The sequence below is a fragment of the Apis cerana genome, linkage group LG13 (assembly GCF_029169275.1).
Source record: "Apis cerana isolate GH-2021 linkage group LG13, AcerK_1.0, whole genome shotgun sequence".
NCBI classification, from domain to species: Eukaryota; Metazoa; Arthropoda; class Insecta; order Hymenoptera; family Apidae; genus Apis; species Apis cerana.
In genome coordinates this window covers 7789555-7809399 of record NC_083864.1, presented here as the reverse complement: position 1 = coordinate 7809399, position 19845 = coordinate 7789555, and the positions used below count along the sequence as shown (strand labels likewise).

The window sequence follows — 19845 nt, the reverse complement described above, 5'->3', positions numbered from 1 at the left end:
GAGGCCGTGTCCGAATAGTCGTTAGAACGCATTTCCCGAGGAAACGATATCTGGATATAATGAAGGATCCATTTACAAGTAAGATTCCGAGCCCCGCGACTTCATTACCCAACGATTTTACCACGGACGCCCCGCGGCATTCGTAATGAGCGATGGTCATTCATTTTAATATCCATTAAATGCAAATACCACCCCGGGCACAAACGTTTACTCCTATTTCGAATTATTTCGCTGACTCGCCGTAATTAAGCTTTTCGAAGGGATTCGGGGGAACGTTACCTAACGGAGGAGTCGTTACCGGGTAACGATGCCCTCTTCCCCCACTCCTCCTCCCCCATTCTGTCTTTCTCTCGTTCTTTCTTTCCACGTGTGTGTTCCCCCCTTCCCTCGGGATGGGTACGAGACGGTTACGTTATGTTGTACAGGTAGGAACCACCACCTCCGTAACTCCGCCACTCATCGTGACGATTTTTCCCCGCGATAACTGGAAATTAAAATTTAAGGTGGACTAGGATGGAACTGGAGAAAAAAAAAAAAGGAAAAGGAAAGAAAAGAAGAAATGGAAGAAGGGAGAAGAACGAAGGAACGATCGCCTTATCGTCTTTCCTCTCGTTTAAAATATTCATAAATTCCCGCGTTAATGACGCCGGTTTTATAATTATTTTAATAGAATCGTGTTACTCGCGCACAAGGTTGACATAAAGTTCGCCTCGTGATTTCCATATCGCGCTCCGGGGAACGGTATTCTTCAGTTGGATTTTACGAATTGTAATTAAAGTAAGAGGGTAATTGGTGGCGAAGGAACGAAAGGTGAAATTTAAAAATTCGCTAATATCGATGTATAGATCGCGAAGATATTTATCGTGTAATTTAAAATTTTGAATTCGCTCGAACGGTTAAATAAACTTGATTAAGAGTCGGTTAAATCTTATTAGGAAATTAGGAAAAATTTGAACCGGTATAACTCTAAAGGTAGTAACTTTCAACCGAGGAATGAAAGATCGTTGGAAGCACGAAACCTTGCCCTTTAAAATCCATTTTGGTTTATCTCGATACGAGTTTCGATTCTCGAGATATCGTCGTGGAAAGAAAAGGGTAATCTTTTAATCGTTCATTATCTCTGTCCTTGTTGCTTACTCGCATTTTCTTCCAGTGGCCTATTCGAGTGCCGGACTAGTATCACGAGACACGAATATCATTGAGTACTAGTTCCAGGAAAAAAATGTTGGTCGCTAGTTCGCATACTCATAATCTTGGCGCCGTCTTAAGTACTATGAAAATTTCGAGTCGTTATATCTCCGTAACCGATTGAGATATCGGGACGAAACAAAAAGGGACTTCGATGGCACGATTTTCTTTATCTTCTGAATGATTTGGAAACCCTTTGCATGTTTGATAGTGTAAAATATTTTGCGCTATTCGCACGAGTTCTTTTTCGCTTTCCTACGAAAAATGATATAAACCGAGAATCGAACGGAATTGAAAAAAAATAAATTTCCAAAAACTTCGTATCCCAACAAGAGCGGTCGAAGAGTAACCGAAAGCTCGTAGGAAGCACAATTTCTACGTGGAATTTTAACGTTAAATTTTCGGATCGAAGGTGTACGTACACCGTAGATTGACACGTTGCGAACGCGACAAGGGTTGCGCGGTTACACCAGCACCTAAGCGTGCTTGAATACCGGACGGGGCGCATTAGAATGCAGTGGCGTGTGGCATGGAGAGGGGATTTTTCGGGCCTCGCGTGTGCCGCAAGAGTAAGACGCGAGCCGCGGATGCTCGAGACACAGGCCACCGACAGGAGCGTCGGTCGTTATACACTCAACATTCTGCAATCTACCCTTTCTATCGGCCCTAATTTATGTTGAGTAAGGTTGCAGGAGCTAACCCACCCTCGACTTGCTTCGCCTAGGAAGCCTCGGTAATGTTTCAAGTGGCTTGTCTGTTGTTAATTTAACCCGGTGGAGGCCTTGATGGGGGTCTGTCTACCCGCTGCCATGCTCTCCTCTTCGTTGCGATAAATCGGTCATTATCCCGATACGTCGGCGAATACGAAAGGGAAGAAAACCCACCCTTCCCGTTTCATCGCATTCCACGCATATCGTCTCCTCCTCTTCCTTATTATTCTCCCCTTTTTTCCCCGTTTCGTGGATCGAGGATAAGTGGCGGGTGGAATTTTGGGTTAACTGTTCGTTTTCTCGGAGTTACACGATTACCATAACCGGATCGGACGTTTCTGATAAGGGGCCAGTTCTGGCCAGATAGCGGTCCAGATTAGGGGAAATTTCTCGAGTGAAAATTACGGATTCTCGGTGGCCCCGTGGTATCCAGTTTTCGAGACGTCTCGTGTTAATAATATACCCCTATCTCGGAATAAATTGCTCTACAATCTGTATCCTCTTTCAATTCCTCTTTATTCTTCCTCATCGATAAAAATCTCTAAATCGTTTTTCCATTCCGTTGGACGTTCCGTTCGAGAAAAAGGAAAAAGCAAATTGATGGAAGGGGAGGGGGAGGAATTTCTTTCATTGCTCGTTCGCGTCAGTCGCACCCTTCGATCTCTTCCATCCGAGCGTAATTTCTAACGGAGGGAATCGGTTGTCGCGATGGCAAACGGAACGGTCGTAAACATATACGGGCCAGGACGAACCCTTTTCCGCGTATCCTGCGCACCCTTTCGCGCCAGGCCAAGCCGACTCGGCTGGAACATTAATATCGCGAAATGAAGCTCATTTGCATATAAATAAGGCGGTGGTGGGGCACGGTGGCGGGGCGAGGGAGAAACCAGGATGAGCCACCCTTTTCCTCCGTCTACCCTTCTCCCTCTCACCCTTGCCTGCCTCTGTCGATCTCTGTCCCTCTTCCGAGAAACCCCACCCTGGACTAATTACACTTACAGACAAAGCAGCCTTGTGCCGAGGGGTAGGTCGACTCTCTCTCTCTCTCTCTCGTTCGTCCGTCTTTCTCCTGGCCACCCTTTCTCTCTCTCTCGCTCTCTTCCTCTTTCCCCTCTCTCTCGTGGCTCTCCGTCTAACCACCCTTCCTCGTCCTCGTCCTTCTCGCACGTGGCCTACCCTTTGTCCGTCCTTCTCACCCCTACACCCCGATAACAACGATTCGCAATGACCACGTGATAATTGCAACCCCCGTGGAGCACGTCCCCGTTAGGATAGCCCTGGTTAGGTCGTCGAGGAAATTCATCGTTTCCTCGCACACCGCTTCGCCCTGGATGGCCACGGATAATCCTTAATCCCGATCAATGGAGTACTCGTGACGGGGTACGCCGGTGAGTTAAAAGTGTCTTGGTGGGTCTGTTACCTCGTGATACGGACTTTGTTAATAGGGTTTTCTTTCGTGTCCTTTTTTTTCCCCTCTCCCTCCCCCTCCTCCTTCTCATTTTGCGGTAAGGTTTCTAATGAGGCGCTCAGGGTTTATTCGCTTCGATCGGTTTGCGGATTGGTTTGTCCCTTTGGTGGAGAACTTTTCGAATTGGAACGATAACGGAAAGATAGGGTGAGATCCCGCTTTACGAAACATGTTTGTTTTTAATTTGTTCGTTCGTACTTTTTCTTTGGATTCTCGTACATAAGGGACGTTATGTTTGTATTATCTAATCTTATATTTTACGTCTCAATTTCTCTTTCAAACGAAAAAGAGAGTTTTTTCCGTTAGACAGATATCGAAATATTTAATTTTATTTACAGTTCTTTTCATTCACAGTTAAAATAATTTTAAGTCGTTCAAGCGAATCATCTTCTCTATTTGTATCTAATTTATATGGAGAAATCGGTGAAAAATTAGAAAAATGTCGCTACAGGCAGCAAAGATCGGAACACTAATTGATTAAAAAGAACGTATCATCTTCAAACATGTAACTACACATTAGAAACGGCCCATTCCCAATTACCCATACCCTCCGGCCGAACGTTAAACAACAAGAATCCCTTCAGTAACCCGAAGTCGGGTAAACTCGAGACTCGTGTGTACCATATCCGGCGGAAAGCTCTAATCCCCGATTGTAACGAGCAGGCTAGCTCGAAAGCCTTTTAAAACGCAACGTTACCAGAAAAAAAGAAGGAATAAAAGGAAAGGAAAAATAAGGGGAGGAGGAGGGGAAAAGAGAAAAATCATCGAAACAACAAGAAACGGAACCACGGGCTGGGGCGGAGGGGGAGAAAAAAAGAAAGAAGGAAACGAGATAGAAAGGGACAAAAGAATCGATCGTAACGAAAGATTGGCGAGAGGAATAGGCGGGAAAAGCGAGGTGGGGGCACGGCGTACAGTTTGTATAGAGAGAAAGAAACATAAAAACGCGTATTACCGATTCCGGAATACGGCCATTAGTCTGAAGTCAGCGCGGCTATCGTTTATTAAGCGCAAACAGATATTAATGTATTTTTACACGCCGGCCGCCGTTTTCGTTGCGCCGACGCCACCACCGCCGCCGCCGCCGCCGCCGACGCCACCGACGCCAGCCACCGCTGGCGCGGTCCGCGGGGTCGAAGCCAAATCCAATTACTTTTATTCGGGCGAAATGAGTGCAGCTAAGTCATTAATACTAATCAATGGAGCCGGGACCCGATCTCCTCTCCCTCTGTCCTTCTCCTCTCCACCCTTCGATACACACCACTCCACCACCTACCATTCTTCTCCATCCCCCTTCCCACCTATGTCCCTCTCGCCCTCTCGTGCTCGGCTTGGTGTGCGCGCGCTACGCCGTTGGGTCCTCGCCCGCTCGCGCGCGAGTTCCACACGAATTACCCATAACTCAAACGCCTCGAAATGACTTTATTGCAAAAAACTTGCGCTTTTGCGCGGCCGCGAGCCGCTTCTCTCGTCGTATCCGCATTGTTAAAGGCTCCCGTGCCGATAAGTAATGTTTATTGTTGCATTTCCAACGACCGTGTATCCCAATCCTGCGCCACCACCCCCCGCCCCATTTTTCCCCTCCACGCCCGCTCTCGCAACGCCCTTTTTCTGCTCTCGCGTTTTTTTTGTTTTGTTTTTTTTTTCCTTTTTTTGCGCCCAACCATGCCGCGTGTGTTCGTTCCGGTATACGCATAGACACAGACACGGATATACACCACCCTCGTCCACCCTCCTCTGATCCGATCCCAGGGTGGTGGTCTCTCTATCGCCGTCTCTCTCCGTCTCGTGCTTCTCCCCCCCCTCTCTCTCTCTCCATCTCCCTCTCTCCCTCTTTTTCTCGCTGTCCGTCGAACAGAGAACGCTACAGCACGGTTTTTCGCATTAGCGAGATGGCCCGTGAGGGCTGGCTAACGATTTTTTACTGCTCGAACCGACCAACGAACGATCCTTGCCGCGAAATTTAAAGCGTTATTATTTCGTTCGGTCGGGCATTGTCGCTGATGGTCGCTGTTCCGATTGCTCCGGACGCCGGCGCGCGGACAGGGATCAAGGGGGGAGAGAGAGAGAGAGAGAGAGAGAGGAAAGGGTGGCTCTCGTGTAAATCGGGCTGCTTTCCAGCCGTTTCGAAGGTGTGAAAGGTCGCGGATTAGTTTCTTTGTATCGGGGAATGGGGCTTTTTTGTCGGGCCGTCCTGGGAATTTATGTCTCGCCGCGCACCCCCGGCCACGCCGACAAGAATGTTACCCCTCCCTCTTCGATTTATCGGAGTCGCAATAACTCGAAAATTTCAAGTTTATTTTACCGGCGAGGCCTTCTAACTTGGAACGTTCCTTGCAAGCATCGGGGGCCGTTCGTTATCCGACGTGGAAATTTGTAATTGCGATTTGTCTGCTTGCTGCCGACACACTTTTAAATAATAATACTCTCTCCTGAGTGACGAAAGTTTGGTGATAATTTTTGCAAGAGGTAAATCTCCCGTCGCCGTTCCATAATTTCGAATCTAATCGGCAAATTTTCTTTGCCATTCTTTCGGAATTTCCTAAATTTCCTCGAAATAAAATTTCGTAAAGAGAAATTTTTTATTTTAAATAATTTTCACGAATTTTTCAACGAAATGCTCTAAATTTGTCGTGCAATTTTTCGAGGTATCGACGGAAGATGGTCACGATCTCGTGTAAATAATCGACATCCTTTCGAGTCAAATTTTAGTTTTCAAACTGATCGATTGATCGTAAAATAATTGGCAAGTTTCCTCCGATAAATTTTTACGAGAGCGGGGGACGATTAATATTCCGCCCCATCCCCTTTACAGTCCTCACCACTTAAAAATTAAACACTCTTTCGTGTTATCTTCGAAATCCCCTTCGAATTTTAATTTTCCATTTCTCTTTTTAACGAAATCTGATAATGGTACGTACACAACCACCACGTATCTCGTGAACGAAAATGACCAGGTTTGTAATGATAAGTGAAGTTGATGCAATTGCGGCTTCCTGGTTAAATCCATTTTCGGAATGCGGCAAACTTTTTTGTCCCTTTCCTCGCTTGGTATTTATATATTTAGGATACTCGAATCGTGCGGGTTTACTCGCGTGGGGGTAATTAGAGCGAGGAGAGCGAACTTGTTAACGGAATTGAGAAACGACTGCCAAAATACGGGAAATGAATGAACGAACAACAATTAGGAACAGTAACGAAGCTCAATGAGAGGTAGTTGTGAATTATGCGAGCGAGAAGTCGGCTTGGTTCAAGAATATTTCTTTTTTTTCTCTCTCTCTTTGTTTTCTTTTCTCCTTTTTCCTTTTCTCTTTTTCCAAATGATTTGTTTGCCATGTTCCAGCGCAGGTCAAGAGCTCGTTTACATTAATTACAGGGCCGGCTGGTTGAAATATTTGTTACATAATTAACGGAGTAAAAGTCATTTGATCTTGGCGAAGAAAAATATGATACCGGTATATTTACATGAACATCGTATTAACTTAAGTTACGATGCCATAAAGGGTAATTGGTGTGTTTGAAAAATAACATTCGGCTCGCCGTTATCGAAATGGGGATAAATCCGAAGGAACGATGCTCGGATAATTAGAAGACACGTTTAACATGGCCTGGACAATCCAACTTATCAGTTAAGGGTTGAACAAACCGCGGTGTCGTGGGTACATTGGTTAAAATTCATTTCATGCATACTAAAGTTTTTCCTTTCGCTGTATAAATTACATTAAAATGCAAAGTGACCGGCCACCTATGTTTACATGAATTTTCTTCTTACTTCAACTACTTGTGCATAATCTCCAACCGCATCCCCTATAACCGTCACGATTATTACTCAAATAATTCCGTTTAAAAAAAAAAAAAAGAAAGAAAAGAAAGGAAGAAAAAAACGGAGAAATATAAAATGATAAAAATAAAATCGTATCATCGCGGAGAAGAGGGGAGGGGGAAAAAAAAAAGAAGAGAACATATCCAATAATATTTAATTATTTATTTCTACGTCACGATCAATATTCACCGCCATCATTCCAAAAGAAAAAAAAAAAATAAAAAAAATAAAAAATAAATATCCGTTCGAATCGAATCGAATGAAATTTTTAAAAAGCAAAATTGGCAAGAAAATATGTCCATTCTCGCAATGTACAAACGTTCGAAGAATCGTATAAAAAGGTCCGTTCTCCGGAAGGAAATCGACAGTTTCGTGCTGATAGGGAAACGCGACGCGATATTTGCGCAAAAGGGGTCGGCACGGCTGATTAATTTATGCGAAATGCCGAAACTCCAACGTAAACATACGTTTCTACGGCTTACTATATATATATATCGGGGCGCACTTTTACAAGCAAAATGGCCGGGCCTGGTGCATTCAACTAATCCCCCTCGCCTCGTCCATTTAATATGGGGGTGGCCATACCGTCGGTATAGCCGTTTACGAATTTGCGTGGGAAAAAAAAAATTGAACTACCGACGTGGCTCCTGCGCCTTCTATTTTCGTTCGTTACCTATCGACCGGGCTTTATCTATTTTTTATGCAATGAAATGCCCCGATACCAATGGCGGCGCGGCCGCGAGCGCCCGCTCTCCATTGTACGACTTTGACGAAAATTCGAAATTACAGCGCCCCGGAAAAGGGGATATTCGCCCCTTTTATATAGAAAAATGGCAGCGAGGGCATTCGAATCGTTTGATAACTTCCACCGTTCTGGGATTCGAGATCGTTATATATACGTACATATATATATATATATATTTTTTCTCTTCTTTTTCTTTTACCACCTCTTGTCACTTGTACGAATGAGATTCCAACGCGATCCTCATCCCCTCGATCTTGCCGTGAAAATGTTTGTGAAAATATATTTTCTCGAAACGACGTTTATGGAGAATATATGTATAGGGAACGCGTGTAAATTTTCATTAGAACATTCTTTCCGAGAATTTCGAACGCGACGATTTTTCCAAATTTATTCCACAATGGGAACAATAGGCCTTTCCGATCTCTAACTCGAAAGAGTATTTCCATTTTCCTCGTGAATTTATTCGAAGGTCAGCGTAAAACCGGGCGGAGCAAAGAAATTATCAAATCGTTAAATATCTTCCCCCGTAACGATCCCTAAAAGCTGTCCAACCACCCAAAGAACTGTCCACCGAAGACAAACGAGCCGGCGAGTTTACGAGGTCTAAAAAGACCCTTCGCGAAAGTGGTGCCGGTAGAATAATTCTGTCACTCTGGGTGGGAATCGTCTGGTAGTCTGGTCTCCGGCCAAGTTGCTCGACTTGACCAGCCAGGCGAGGGTGGGGGTGTTTCGGTCGAATTTATTCATGGGTCGTGTCAACCCGTGGGGAGAATCCTTTTTCGCGAATTAGCCGGGTGTCGAAGCTCTAACACGCTTAATCTGTATCCAACTATGGCGATACACGTTCCGGCATATTTCCATGCCATTATGCAAAGAGGCAGCGCGCCGCGTGGGTAACATTACTTTGTACAGCCATCGACGCGTGGTGCGAGAAAGAGAGAAGAAAACGGTGTGTGGTGGCGGAGGGAGAGCGAAAGAGTGAGCCGAGGTGGTTAAACCGTCGAGGCTCGTGCGTGCTCCATCGATTTATTATAATTTAAATTGTCTTTCTAAGAAGCCGACTGTACGTGCACGTACGTATATACACACAGGACGCGCCTTAATGCGCTGCCGTTCGTTAATTATTCCTCCGGCATCCCGTAAATATGCATGAATTATATATCGCGCGGCACGAAGGGGATACCGGGACGAATGATTAATACACGCTTGCGTTTCTCTATTTTCTTTATCTTTTTCTTTCTCCTCGAGATAGCCACCCACGGTTTCCGTTTTTCTCCGTGAAAGGGAGAGCAGATCGCGAGGCGATAAATTTCTCCCTTTTTCGATAAAGATGATTGGGGATGTTGAATTTTTTCGTTAATCTTCAAACCTTCTTCTTAGATGTTTCTTGATCCTCGATGAAATAACTTGAACTCCTCCCTTCCCTGAAAAAAAAATCGCGAGGAACGAAAATTATTTTGGGATATCCCGAAAGATGAAGGAATTCGAAAAACGGCAGGAATCGATGATCGAAACCTATGCCTAATTTCCATCTGTATCGTATTAACGGGAGGAAAACGAGTTCTATCCCAGAAAACTCGTCAAAGGGTCGAATGAAGAGGGGAAGACACCGCTCGACCGATATCATCGATAGTGTACCGACTAATACGTCTCTGTATCGATAATAAGTTACCATAGAAACTCAGTGAATGGCACGTTGGTAACGCAAAAATCCGGTAGCGAATAATTGCCACAAATTCCAATCTTCACCCCACCCCACCTCACCCCCCCCTTCCCCCTCCCTCGCGCATTCAAACGCGGCCTCGCGAGATTGTACATTCGCCGGTGGTATTTTAAGAAAATTGACAATCCGTACCCATCCTTTGTGCACCTTTGTAATCGTACACCACCGGTATAAAAAATATTCACCGGCTTGATTGCCAATATATCGCGCACGCCGCTCTGATTGAACCTACAACCAACCCCCTCCATCTTCACTCACTGCACCCCGCGCTCTCTATACAAACCGAACCGTCTCCCGGTGTCGGCCTGTTAATTTGGGATATCGCCATTCCCACAATAGAAAAATTGCGCGATACGAATTATTTATGTTTATATAATACCCACCCGATACACGGGAAAACGAACAATGCAATTTTTCGAACCGCGAGAAAGAGGAGGGAGGAGGAGAGGAGGAGTGGGGCGGGTGGCGCTCGTTTCGTTTCGGGCATCGCCACTCTGTATCGCGCCACGCGCGAAAATCGTATTATCGCGGATAGAATTTCGTTAACGAGCTTCATTTCGCGAAAGAATCGCGCCACTCACAAAGAATCGGCTCGGATAACTCGGATCATGGGAAATATTATGAACTCTCGCGCGTTCGATTCGAGAAATCGGCGACGCGTTTTGCCGTGTTTTTCCACCTGTGTACGTATATGTATGTATGCATGTATGTATGTCTGTTTGCTGTGCGATTGAGATCTTGGTGAACTTCGTCTCGATGATTTCTCTATTCGATTCGATGATTCGTCGCTCGCGTATATGGTATTTCCTTTCTCTCTCTCTCTTCTCGTCTCCTTTCTCTTCTCTTCTCTCTTTTTTTTTCATTTTGCACCACCCCTCCTTGTACCCTATCGAACGGCGTGTGTGTCTACCACCATTATTTCGTAGCGAAGCATTTTAACGTCGGCCAGTTGGACCGTGAATGATTATTAATCAATTTTCAGCGTTAAACGTGCCGCCGCAATAAAAAGCGTGGTACGTTAACGAACCACGCGCGTATAATTGAGCATTTTGGCGAGAATGATTGCGAGCCCGTGATAAAACCTTTGCGTGCCCGTTCGATTGATTTCGGCCAGCAAGGAGAGAAAAAAATCGGGGCGCGCAGGTACGGGGATGATAAAAAGGGTGGACGACTTGTGTAGTTTCGATTTCTCTCTCTCTCTCTCTTTCTCTCTCTCTCTCTGTCTCTCTCTATATATTTTTATTGGATAGGAAGCCACGTCACCGTGGCGAGGATCGCGTGCGCGGAATCGATTAGGATATCGGATTAACGGTTTTGGGAATTTAATAATTCGGTGAGATCTGTAGATTCTTTTGTTTCGCGTACGTCGAATTTATTAAAAGCTCGATCGGGAAATATTTACGCGATTGAAAATAACAAGTGTATGTAATAAAGTGACATATGGTCGTCGAATAAAATGTTCGTTCACGTTCTAATAAAAATTTCCTTTTATTAAAAAATGATACTGTTATACTTGTGTTTAAAGACAAGTAAAATTCTTGCTAGAAACGAGAGACTGGATCGATTTTCTCGGGTATAATTTAAATTAAGAATGTGGAAAAGAAATTAAAACGGCAAGCTTAATTTATTTTATTCCTGATACGATATTTCATAATATTTCGCAAATATTGCAAATGAATTGATACAAACTTGTGATGCAAGTTCGTTACGAAATCGTACACATCGATATAGGAGAATAAAAATAACGCGTAACATTTTGAAAAAATGTTAATGAAAAATAAATTAAATATAGCATCATTCCTGTTCTTCTCTCAAAGTAACTCTCAGTGTGTCAACTTGCTTACGCAACGCGAATTAATTATATCGGCGCACAATGGGTGATGGGATCGATAATTTAAAAAGTTGGTCGTATTCCCGGGTTGGACGAAGAGCGTCATCGAAAAGTTGGGACGTTTATCGAATCCCCTTGGGGTAGGTTGGGGTCCGGCGATCCACGCTGTCCTTAAACAGGTAGGAAAGTTGGAAGTTTGCAGTGGCTTTGCCTGACCTTCGTGAAATAATCAGTCGTGGTATCGGGCGAACTCCCTTCGAGCAACGTTGTTCGAACGTTCCTCCAGGTTTTAAACGGGGAAACGGCACGATAATTGTGCCACTCGTTTACCTTCATCCCCCTTATTACGCATTACTGGGAATTATAATCGTCGAGCACACCTGAAACTCGTTCAATCGAATTCCACCATTCACTTTCGACTCCATTCAAACGTGATCATCGAATTAGTCTCGAATTATATTATAGTGCTATGCATACGTAATTATCCGTGTATTTAATAATGATTCGATCGTGTAATCAATTTTCCAAATTGAAACGTGATATAAACTTAATAATAACAAACGTTTGGAAAAATTCTGATTCTGATCATCTAAGGATGATTCCAATTCCAATTTCGATTACATTTCGACGGAAATAATAATCGGTTTTCAAACAAAATCGATTCGAAAATAGACGAAGAGGGAAAGAAGAAGTTTTCAGGATTAGATCGAAGGAAACGCGCGAAGACGTTCGAAAAACTCGATCGTCGCCGATATCCCTTCCTTTAACTTTGTCGCCATTAATGTCGAAAATCGGCGACAAAAAAAATGGAAAGGAAAGGGTAGAAAATTTGCGGCGACGTATATAGTCGAAAGCACTTTGTTTCCAGCGTCGGCGGTCGAATATTTTATAATTGTTATCAATACGGTACAAATGCGAAGGGGTTTCAAACGCGGCGTAATAAACGAAATAAAGTATCGCCATTTTCGCCGCTGACAGAGCGCATTGCTCGCCGCTCGGACTTTTCGGCCGTGTTTTCACCGGTGCCTCTTCAATCGTAATTAATATTTTTTCCCGGCGGCTGCTTTTTTCTGGCTTTCGATAAATTCGACAAAAAAAAAAGGATGAAAAAACAGAAAAAAAACATTACAGGGACGTATGATTTCGCGTTCGATCTTTCCCATTTTTTTTCTTTTTTATTTTTTTCTTTCCTTTTTCATCTTGTTCAACGTGTTTCGTTGCATGATGGGGAATGTTTGGGAGTTTAATCGCAGTATTCAACCTAAGTTGCGATGATGTGCGAATTGTTGTAACTTACCATTTGGACATTTTGTTGCAGGATAGCGATAGAAGTAGCGTTGGCAGTCCTGAACCGGTGGCGGCCACTGGCTCGCTCCATGAGCATCAGATGATGATGGATGAAATGAAAAACTCGCGGAAGAATAGCCCGTCACCTGAAAATCTACATCAAGCGAAACGGGCAGCGGTGGCGCAAGCACATCTCAATGGGACGAGTGAGTTTAGATTTCCTCTATTATGTAGATTAATAATTTAGATTGCGATTTTTTTATTTATTTATAATTATTTATTTGTAATTAATCATCGGTCGAAACGAAGATATACATTTTATACATTATATCACATCGAGAGTTTCTTCTTCTCGGTTCATATCGATATAAATTAATTGTTATCGCGTATTCTTTTAAAATTTAAAAGTAAAATTTTAGATATTTAAATAACTTTTACACTTTTATATTTCGTATTTCTCATTCTTCTCGAATTAGAGATAACATGACAAGAATTAATATGAGGAATTTGAGGATGCGTTTAATTAAAAAGATATAAAATATAATTGTAATTAAATGTTTGTTTCGTTATCAGTGGCAGGAATGGTGACCCTACAGAATCTTCAGAATTTGGCGAGTCTACAAAATCTACCGCAAGTCGCATCGTTGGCCGCAGGTCTCCAGGGAATGACAGCGGGATTGACTAACAATCAGCTCATCAACACACCCCTGAATCTCACTGTCAGCTCCTCGGGTAGGGATACAAATAGTCATCGCATCATGGCTTGACGAACCGGCAACACGCAAAACTTGACACTCCTTTTCATTCGCTTGAATTATATTCAAATTCCATCCCTTCATCGATTCAATTAAACTTTAACGCCGCTGAAAATAATGCAACACGCTTGTAATCTTCAAACCCTTCACGCTGATTCGTCAAGTTGCTTTCTTTGTATTCGAATCAAGATATCTTCTTCTCTTCATTTTTTTTTTTTTTTTTGGTTTCTAATAATTTTGATCGAATAATAATTAAATAATTAATATTTTTCACGCTAGAACTACCAATTTATATGTATCCACATATACAGTGGATCGTTCGAAAAAAGATTTTCTTATTGGTAAATTGAAAAAAATTTCAATACAGAATCGCACTATTTAAATATCGGTGTAAAAATTTAGAAAGTATTCATACGTATAAAAGATCACGATTAATCTGTTTAATCCGTTTAAGAAAAATTTAGCAGCGTAAAAATACACGCTGCTAAAGCACATAAAATAACACGGAAAAATATATAAAACGCTTGAAATATAGTATATTCGTAATATAATATTCAAGTAGATGAGACAGATCTTCGTTTTGGCTTATATATTTATGAAAATTATACGATTTTCACGAACGTTCCTACGCAACCTACTTAAACTCTGACAAATTTGGCGGTTCTAGCGTTGAGAAGAAGAACAAAAACAAAAAACCAGGTGGTGGACAGCTAATTAAATCGGCAGATTCTCTTTTCAGCGAATGAATTTTCATGTTCAGGTGGCACGGTACCAACAGCCTCGAACACGACAGCTGCCCCTCACCTCCTGCCACCGAGCTCGACGCCAATGGCGACATTACCTCAGCTATTATCTCAGCCGCAACCGGTCGCGATGCCTCAATTCATCCTAACGTCCGGTCAATTGGTTCAAGGCATTCAAGGGGCTCAGCTCCTTATCCCTACGTCGCAAGGTAAGCCTTCTGTTTCTTATGTGTTAGCACCCTTTCAACACACTCGAAACGAGCATTGAACGACACCCATTAGAGGCTTGTCCGCGATCGAAGTTAAGGCCGTCCACGTCCGACGTGTCACGTAAATCGATTGTACGTCGAACCCTCTCGCGGATCCTATTCACTACGTTGGATGCGTAGTTTCAAATAATTAGATTCCAAGAGGAAATAGATTCTATGGTAAATACATCGAATACCTGGGAATGATTTTTAATGAAACGTTATTTTGTTTCCGAATGTGTTCATTTCCAATATTCAAACGACTGTATTTTGAATTTGTATATATATATGATCTTTCTTATAAAATTTGTAAAGGAAATATGCTTCTGTAGTAGAAATTTCACATTTATTTTTTCTTATTGACGATTAAGTAAAAGAAAGTTTTCAAAATTTTTATCGTATCTTTCCGAATATTTTTGAAGGTTGAAATATTATCGTTGAACAATTTATGTATACCAAATTAATTCAAAAGCAGACGAAATTTCTCCTTCACAAATTAATTCGAAAGTTCCAATTTCCCAAAAAGTTTTCTTCGTACAAGATATATATTTCCCCGCACCATCAGAAGATTATTGCGATTCACTTTACACGTCACGGTGTATCGTTCCCTCTTTTTTTTCTTTTTTCTTTTCTCTTTTTTTTCCAAACTCGCAAAGTGAGTTGGACGCCGGCAAACCGGTCCAAGCTGTCGAGCTCCCGAAAACATTCGAGGCGGCTAATCGCGGCCTCACCTGGGAAATTTAATTAAACGGCGGCCAAGAGGGAGGGAAAGATCGAGAGGCGCAGAGGGAACGACGAGAGAGACGGGAAAACAGAGATAAAGGACCCAGAGAAGAGAGAGAGAGAGTAGAGCAGAGTATATCCCGTTGCTATCAGTAAACCAACAAGAAATCTCCAACAATAACCCTCGCACTAAGTACCTTCGAATTTCGGGGCATAAATCAGTCCGAGTGGTCTCATCGTGAAATCTGCACGATGTGCCGGCGCATAATGTTGTGCAATCAAGATGTGCCGATGTATATATATTATACATACATACGTACATATAATATATAATATGATATCGACTATCTCTGACCAAGGCTCGGACTAAGGCTCGCCCCGTCGTCCATACTTAGTGGTCCTAGACTAGCCTGGCGAGCAGAGGGCAAACTCTGCAACTAATTTCAATGTATAATTAACGTCTCACTACCCCTTTCCAGACCCACGAATAACCCACACCCCTCGCCTCCTCCTCGGGTCCTCGCTTCTCCTACTCTCCTAACCCTACTCTCCCTCTCCCCCCTCCTCTCTCTCTCTCTTTCTCTTGCTCTTGCTGGCTGGACATCACAGCTCCGCGGATTCGGCCGCTATTATATCGATTGCGGTTCGCGCTAACTTCGTTTCTACCAAGTTGGGTTTCTATTCTGGCAATTGAGAGGGAGAGAGAGAAGGAGGGCTTGCAGAAGGGACAAAGGAAGACAGATGGTTAGGGGCGCGAGAGAGAGGGAGAGAGAAGAGAGAGAAGGAGAAGGAAGTGAGGCATGGTGGGCGAGAAGAGGGGTAAGGAGAACTTTGCGAGACCGACTAAGTGGATTGAAGTTGGTGGATATGGACCGGTCGTGGTAGGATGACGAGTTACGTGGTGGCAAATAATGTTTGCACTGCTTTTCGGCACAATCGATGGTAACTGATGGTAACACGCTCGATTGGGCACCGATAAGACGAGAGAAGAGAACGAGCAAAGAACGAGCAGCCGTTGTTGGATTCCTCGTGGTGGGCGTCGTCGAAAAAAGGGGAAGCGGTATTATTATCACGGTATTATTTCGAAGATTCGTCGGAAGATTCGACGCGAAATATTATTTTCAACGTGAAGACTCGTTTGTGAGTAATTAACAACGTCGGAATGTTGACTTTGTATTATGTCTATGCGAAAGTGAGAAAAAAAAAATCTCCCCTACGATTCGGTAGGATTGTTTAATTAATTGCGAAACTTTATAAATGGCAAAACTTTTCAAAAATCCGAATCAAATATGAATTAAAATGATTATTTTATTTATTGGAGGGAGAAACGTTGCCTGAATATGGAAAGAAATTCTCCTATAATTATTATTTCCGATTAATATCATATTTATTTCGATTCCTGTCTATTTGTCTACGTACACGAACAGAGGAATTTTTCATCCTTATGCTACACGACGCGATAATAAAAAATTTAACTTAACATATCGAATATTCACCGACGAGCTTATTCGAGAGGCATTTTTTTCGGCTAAGGACAGAGATTTAGCGATGCGGGAAATAGAGTACGATTAAATATGTATTAACCTGCTTAAACACTTATTCGACGTATTGAACTTTTGCGCCAATTCGCCTATATATGTATATATATATATATATATGTGTGTGTGTGTGTGTGTATGTATATTATATATATAATATATATGTATATCAGATGGTTGGGATCCCAATTGAATCTACGATGGATGAATAATTTTACAATCGGAACACGATTGAAAGCAATAGTGAGAATGAATGTTTGATACTTAAGATAGGAGTAGGTCATGAGGATACGGATCATTGGCAACGCAAATAACGTTGGATACTTTGGAATGCTCGTTCAGGAATAAGCCCTCGCGATGGATTGTCAGTTGCGCCCCTTCTATTTTCGTCCGGAAATTGAAGAATCTTGAAAAAGACACAGGTCAGATGACTAAATCTTAGCTAGATTATAAATCGAAATTCGACCGGTTAACCTCGACCACGTACGTTGCATTGAACACGGATGGATTTGATGGAACGAAATGATTCGATTATTCTTCGATCAATTTTTTCCCCGAATCTGATCCGACTTCAATTTTCCCCCTTCCTTTTTTAAAACTTTTGAAAATTTTTGACACTTTGATCGACCTGCGATGTCGAGATGAATCACGGATTTATCTAAAAAAAAATTAATGATGAATCGATAAGCGCAAGCTGTACATTGAAATTGTTCGTTAAAACAATTAAATACACGGTTCAATTAATATTCGATGCATTGCAATTGCTAACTAACACGACTATTCAAACTTAATTCTAATCCCGCGATCGTATTAAAATTTATATCCCAATGAAAAATAATCAACTGTCTATCTACACACGTTTCGAAGCGGCGGTGTACGTCAGCCTTAATCTGACTCGCATAGTCGGCCGGAGGAAACGTAATAGTTTAAACGGGAACAGAAATGAGATTTCGCGGACACGTGAAAGTCCATTTTCACCGGGCGTGGAAAAAGGAGGAAAGAGTTGAAAGGAAAAAAGAGAAAAGAAAAAAAAAAAAGAAAAAAAAGAAGAAGAAGAAAAAAGGAGACAGAGCAGGATGTGCGTCGCGACGACAACACGGAAGGAAATAAAAAAAAAGAAGAAGAAGAAAGAGAGAAAGAGAAAGAAAAAAAAAGAAAAAGAACATACACCAGGCGGAATATTATCGTCGAATATCACGACGGAACTAAACGTTAATCGGATTGTCAGTTGACCTTACCTCAGAACGCGAAACTTTTATGGCTGTTCGGAATACGGGATTTGCTTAGCTTAGCTATAGGTACCAACACGGGTACGTACTCATGATCAGTAATCATATTAAGCGCGTGTACAGGGTAATCAGATTAGCGGAGCTGGAGGTAATCCCGAAACTATTCTAAGTATGATTAGGCGTCCTTCTCGCAGCCTAGTCCAGTGCCAGTACCTGTACCCACTATTAAGATGACGATAATAGTTTGCCAACTACGCTGGCCTGCGAGGTTACCTGCCCTATGGGTTGCCTAATAATCCCTCTATGAGACTCTGATAACTTTACTACCCTTCCTGGATCAACGACGCGTGGACTACGTTCATAATGGAAATGAAGTATCTATTGATTCGAGACACGTTCATACGCGGGGATAGGCTAAAGATAGAATTATCAAACTCCGTTGTTCGCTCGGTCTTTATACCCTTGGTGTCGTTGTCTCGTGATGCTTGCTCATCCAGGGATTAACGTTTCTTTCGTTTTTCTCGTTTTTCTCGTCTGGACAGGAATAGCCACCCAAACTATTCTCACCATCCCTGTCAGCCACGTCACGAATAATCAAATGGTGAACTTGGCGCTCAGCAACGGGCAAGTGGTGTCTACGACCTTGGCGAACCTTCAGTCGATCGCTCAACCGCAGAACATGCTGAACACGCCGACCAGCAACGGTGAATTTACAGGTATAAATAAATTTACTTTGCTCAGGGAGGTATTCGATAATACAGCAATTTTCCTTGAAAAATTCTAATTCTAATTCTAATTCTAATAGATAGTAATTTTTTTTTATTTCCTTTTTTTTATAAAGATTCGGATTAATTTGGAAAATTTCTCATTTAGAAATTTTCGAATTCTCTTTTTTCGAAGATTCGATAAATTCGATTAAAAATATATCGAAATGAAATTGAATGTCCGGAATAGCACAAGTCTAAATTCTCGCGCGACACGAGGAGTAGTAACTCACGCTTTTCTCTTCCCACGTGACAGTCCCAACAAGTCCGAGTTTAGCATCCGGATTAGGGTTAAATCCGGCCGCCTTACCGCACCTTCTGAGCAACAGCTCGGCCAGCCAGCAACTTCTGAGCGCGATGCAGCCTCAGCAACTGCTCCAGGCCGCGCAGGCGGCTCAGGCTCAAGCGGCACAAGCGGTCCAAGCTGCACAGGCCTCTCAACAACCGCTTCTGACCACCTCGCCCCAGCAGCACGGTCATCGACACACCTCTCACATGAATCATTACACGGTAAGTAGATCCTTGACCGCGAAATAATTTAAACCTCTCCACCTCTCAACAATCATCCCCCCACCGCCACCCTCCATCTTACGAAATAAACAAAACGATGCGATTATTCCCATCGATAATTGGATTATCGCTTTGAATACCGTCAACGAACATCCTATTAATAGACCGTTGTCGATAATTTAATCAATCGCCTATACATATTTTTAGCGAATCGTTTCCATCCCGCGAAACCTCGTTTTCGATCAGCCTTTGTTAAGAATTCAACGAAACGTGTCCGACAGATATTACTCCATCCTCGAGAAAAAAATCCCGCTCTGTGTTTAAACACGAAACGGGGGATTACGCTCGATAATCGTCGATCGGCAATCGATACCTGTTGTCATGTTAAATTTAAACAATTTCTTTTTTCTTTTTTTTTTTTTTTTTAAATTAAATCACATTTCCCTGGATTATTTTAAAATTACCTCGACAATACGTTCCACAGAAGTAGGTTTCGCCCCCTTCCCCCCATTCTCATTCCCTTCGACAAACTGTTACGCGATCGATTTTTCCCCCCGACG

The 19845-nt window shown here is 42.7% G+C and overlaps 1 protein-coding gene across 9 annotated transcripts in view; it reads left to right on the top strand.

Moving 5' to 3' along the window:
- The window catches only part of LOC107997150 (POU domain, class 6, transcription factor 2), a 172447-nt gene that overhangs the window by 133381 nt on the left and 19221 nt on the right, over positions 1-19845 (top strand). For 6 of the 9 annotated variants that reach the window (XM_062084179.1, XM_062084177.1, XM_062084180.1 and 3 more), the window contains 5 exons: positions 12807-12981; positions 13349-13507; positions 14270-14482; positions 18554-18727; positions 19032-19285. In XM_062084179.1, the coding sequence (XP_061940163.1) occupies positions 12807-12981; positions 13349-13507; positions 14270-14482; positions 18554-18727; positions 19032-19285 (975 nt within the window). The remainder of the gene's footprint in view (positions 1-12806; positions 12982-13348; positions 13508-14269; positions 14483-18553; positions 18728-19031; positions 19286-19845) is intronic. The other 3 variants (XM_062084176.1, XM_062084181.1, XM_062084175.1) reach the window with 1 other exon arrangement.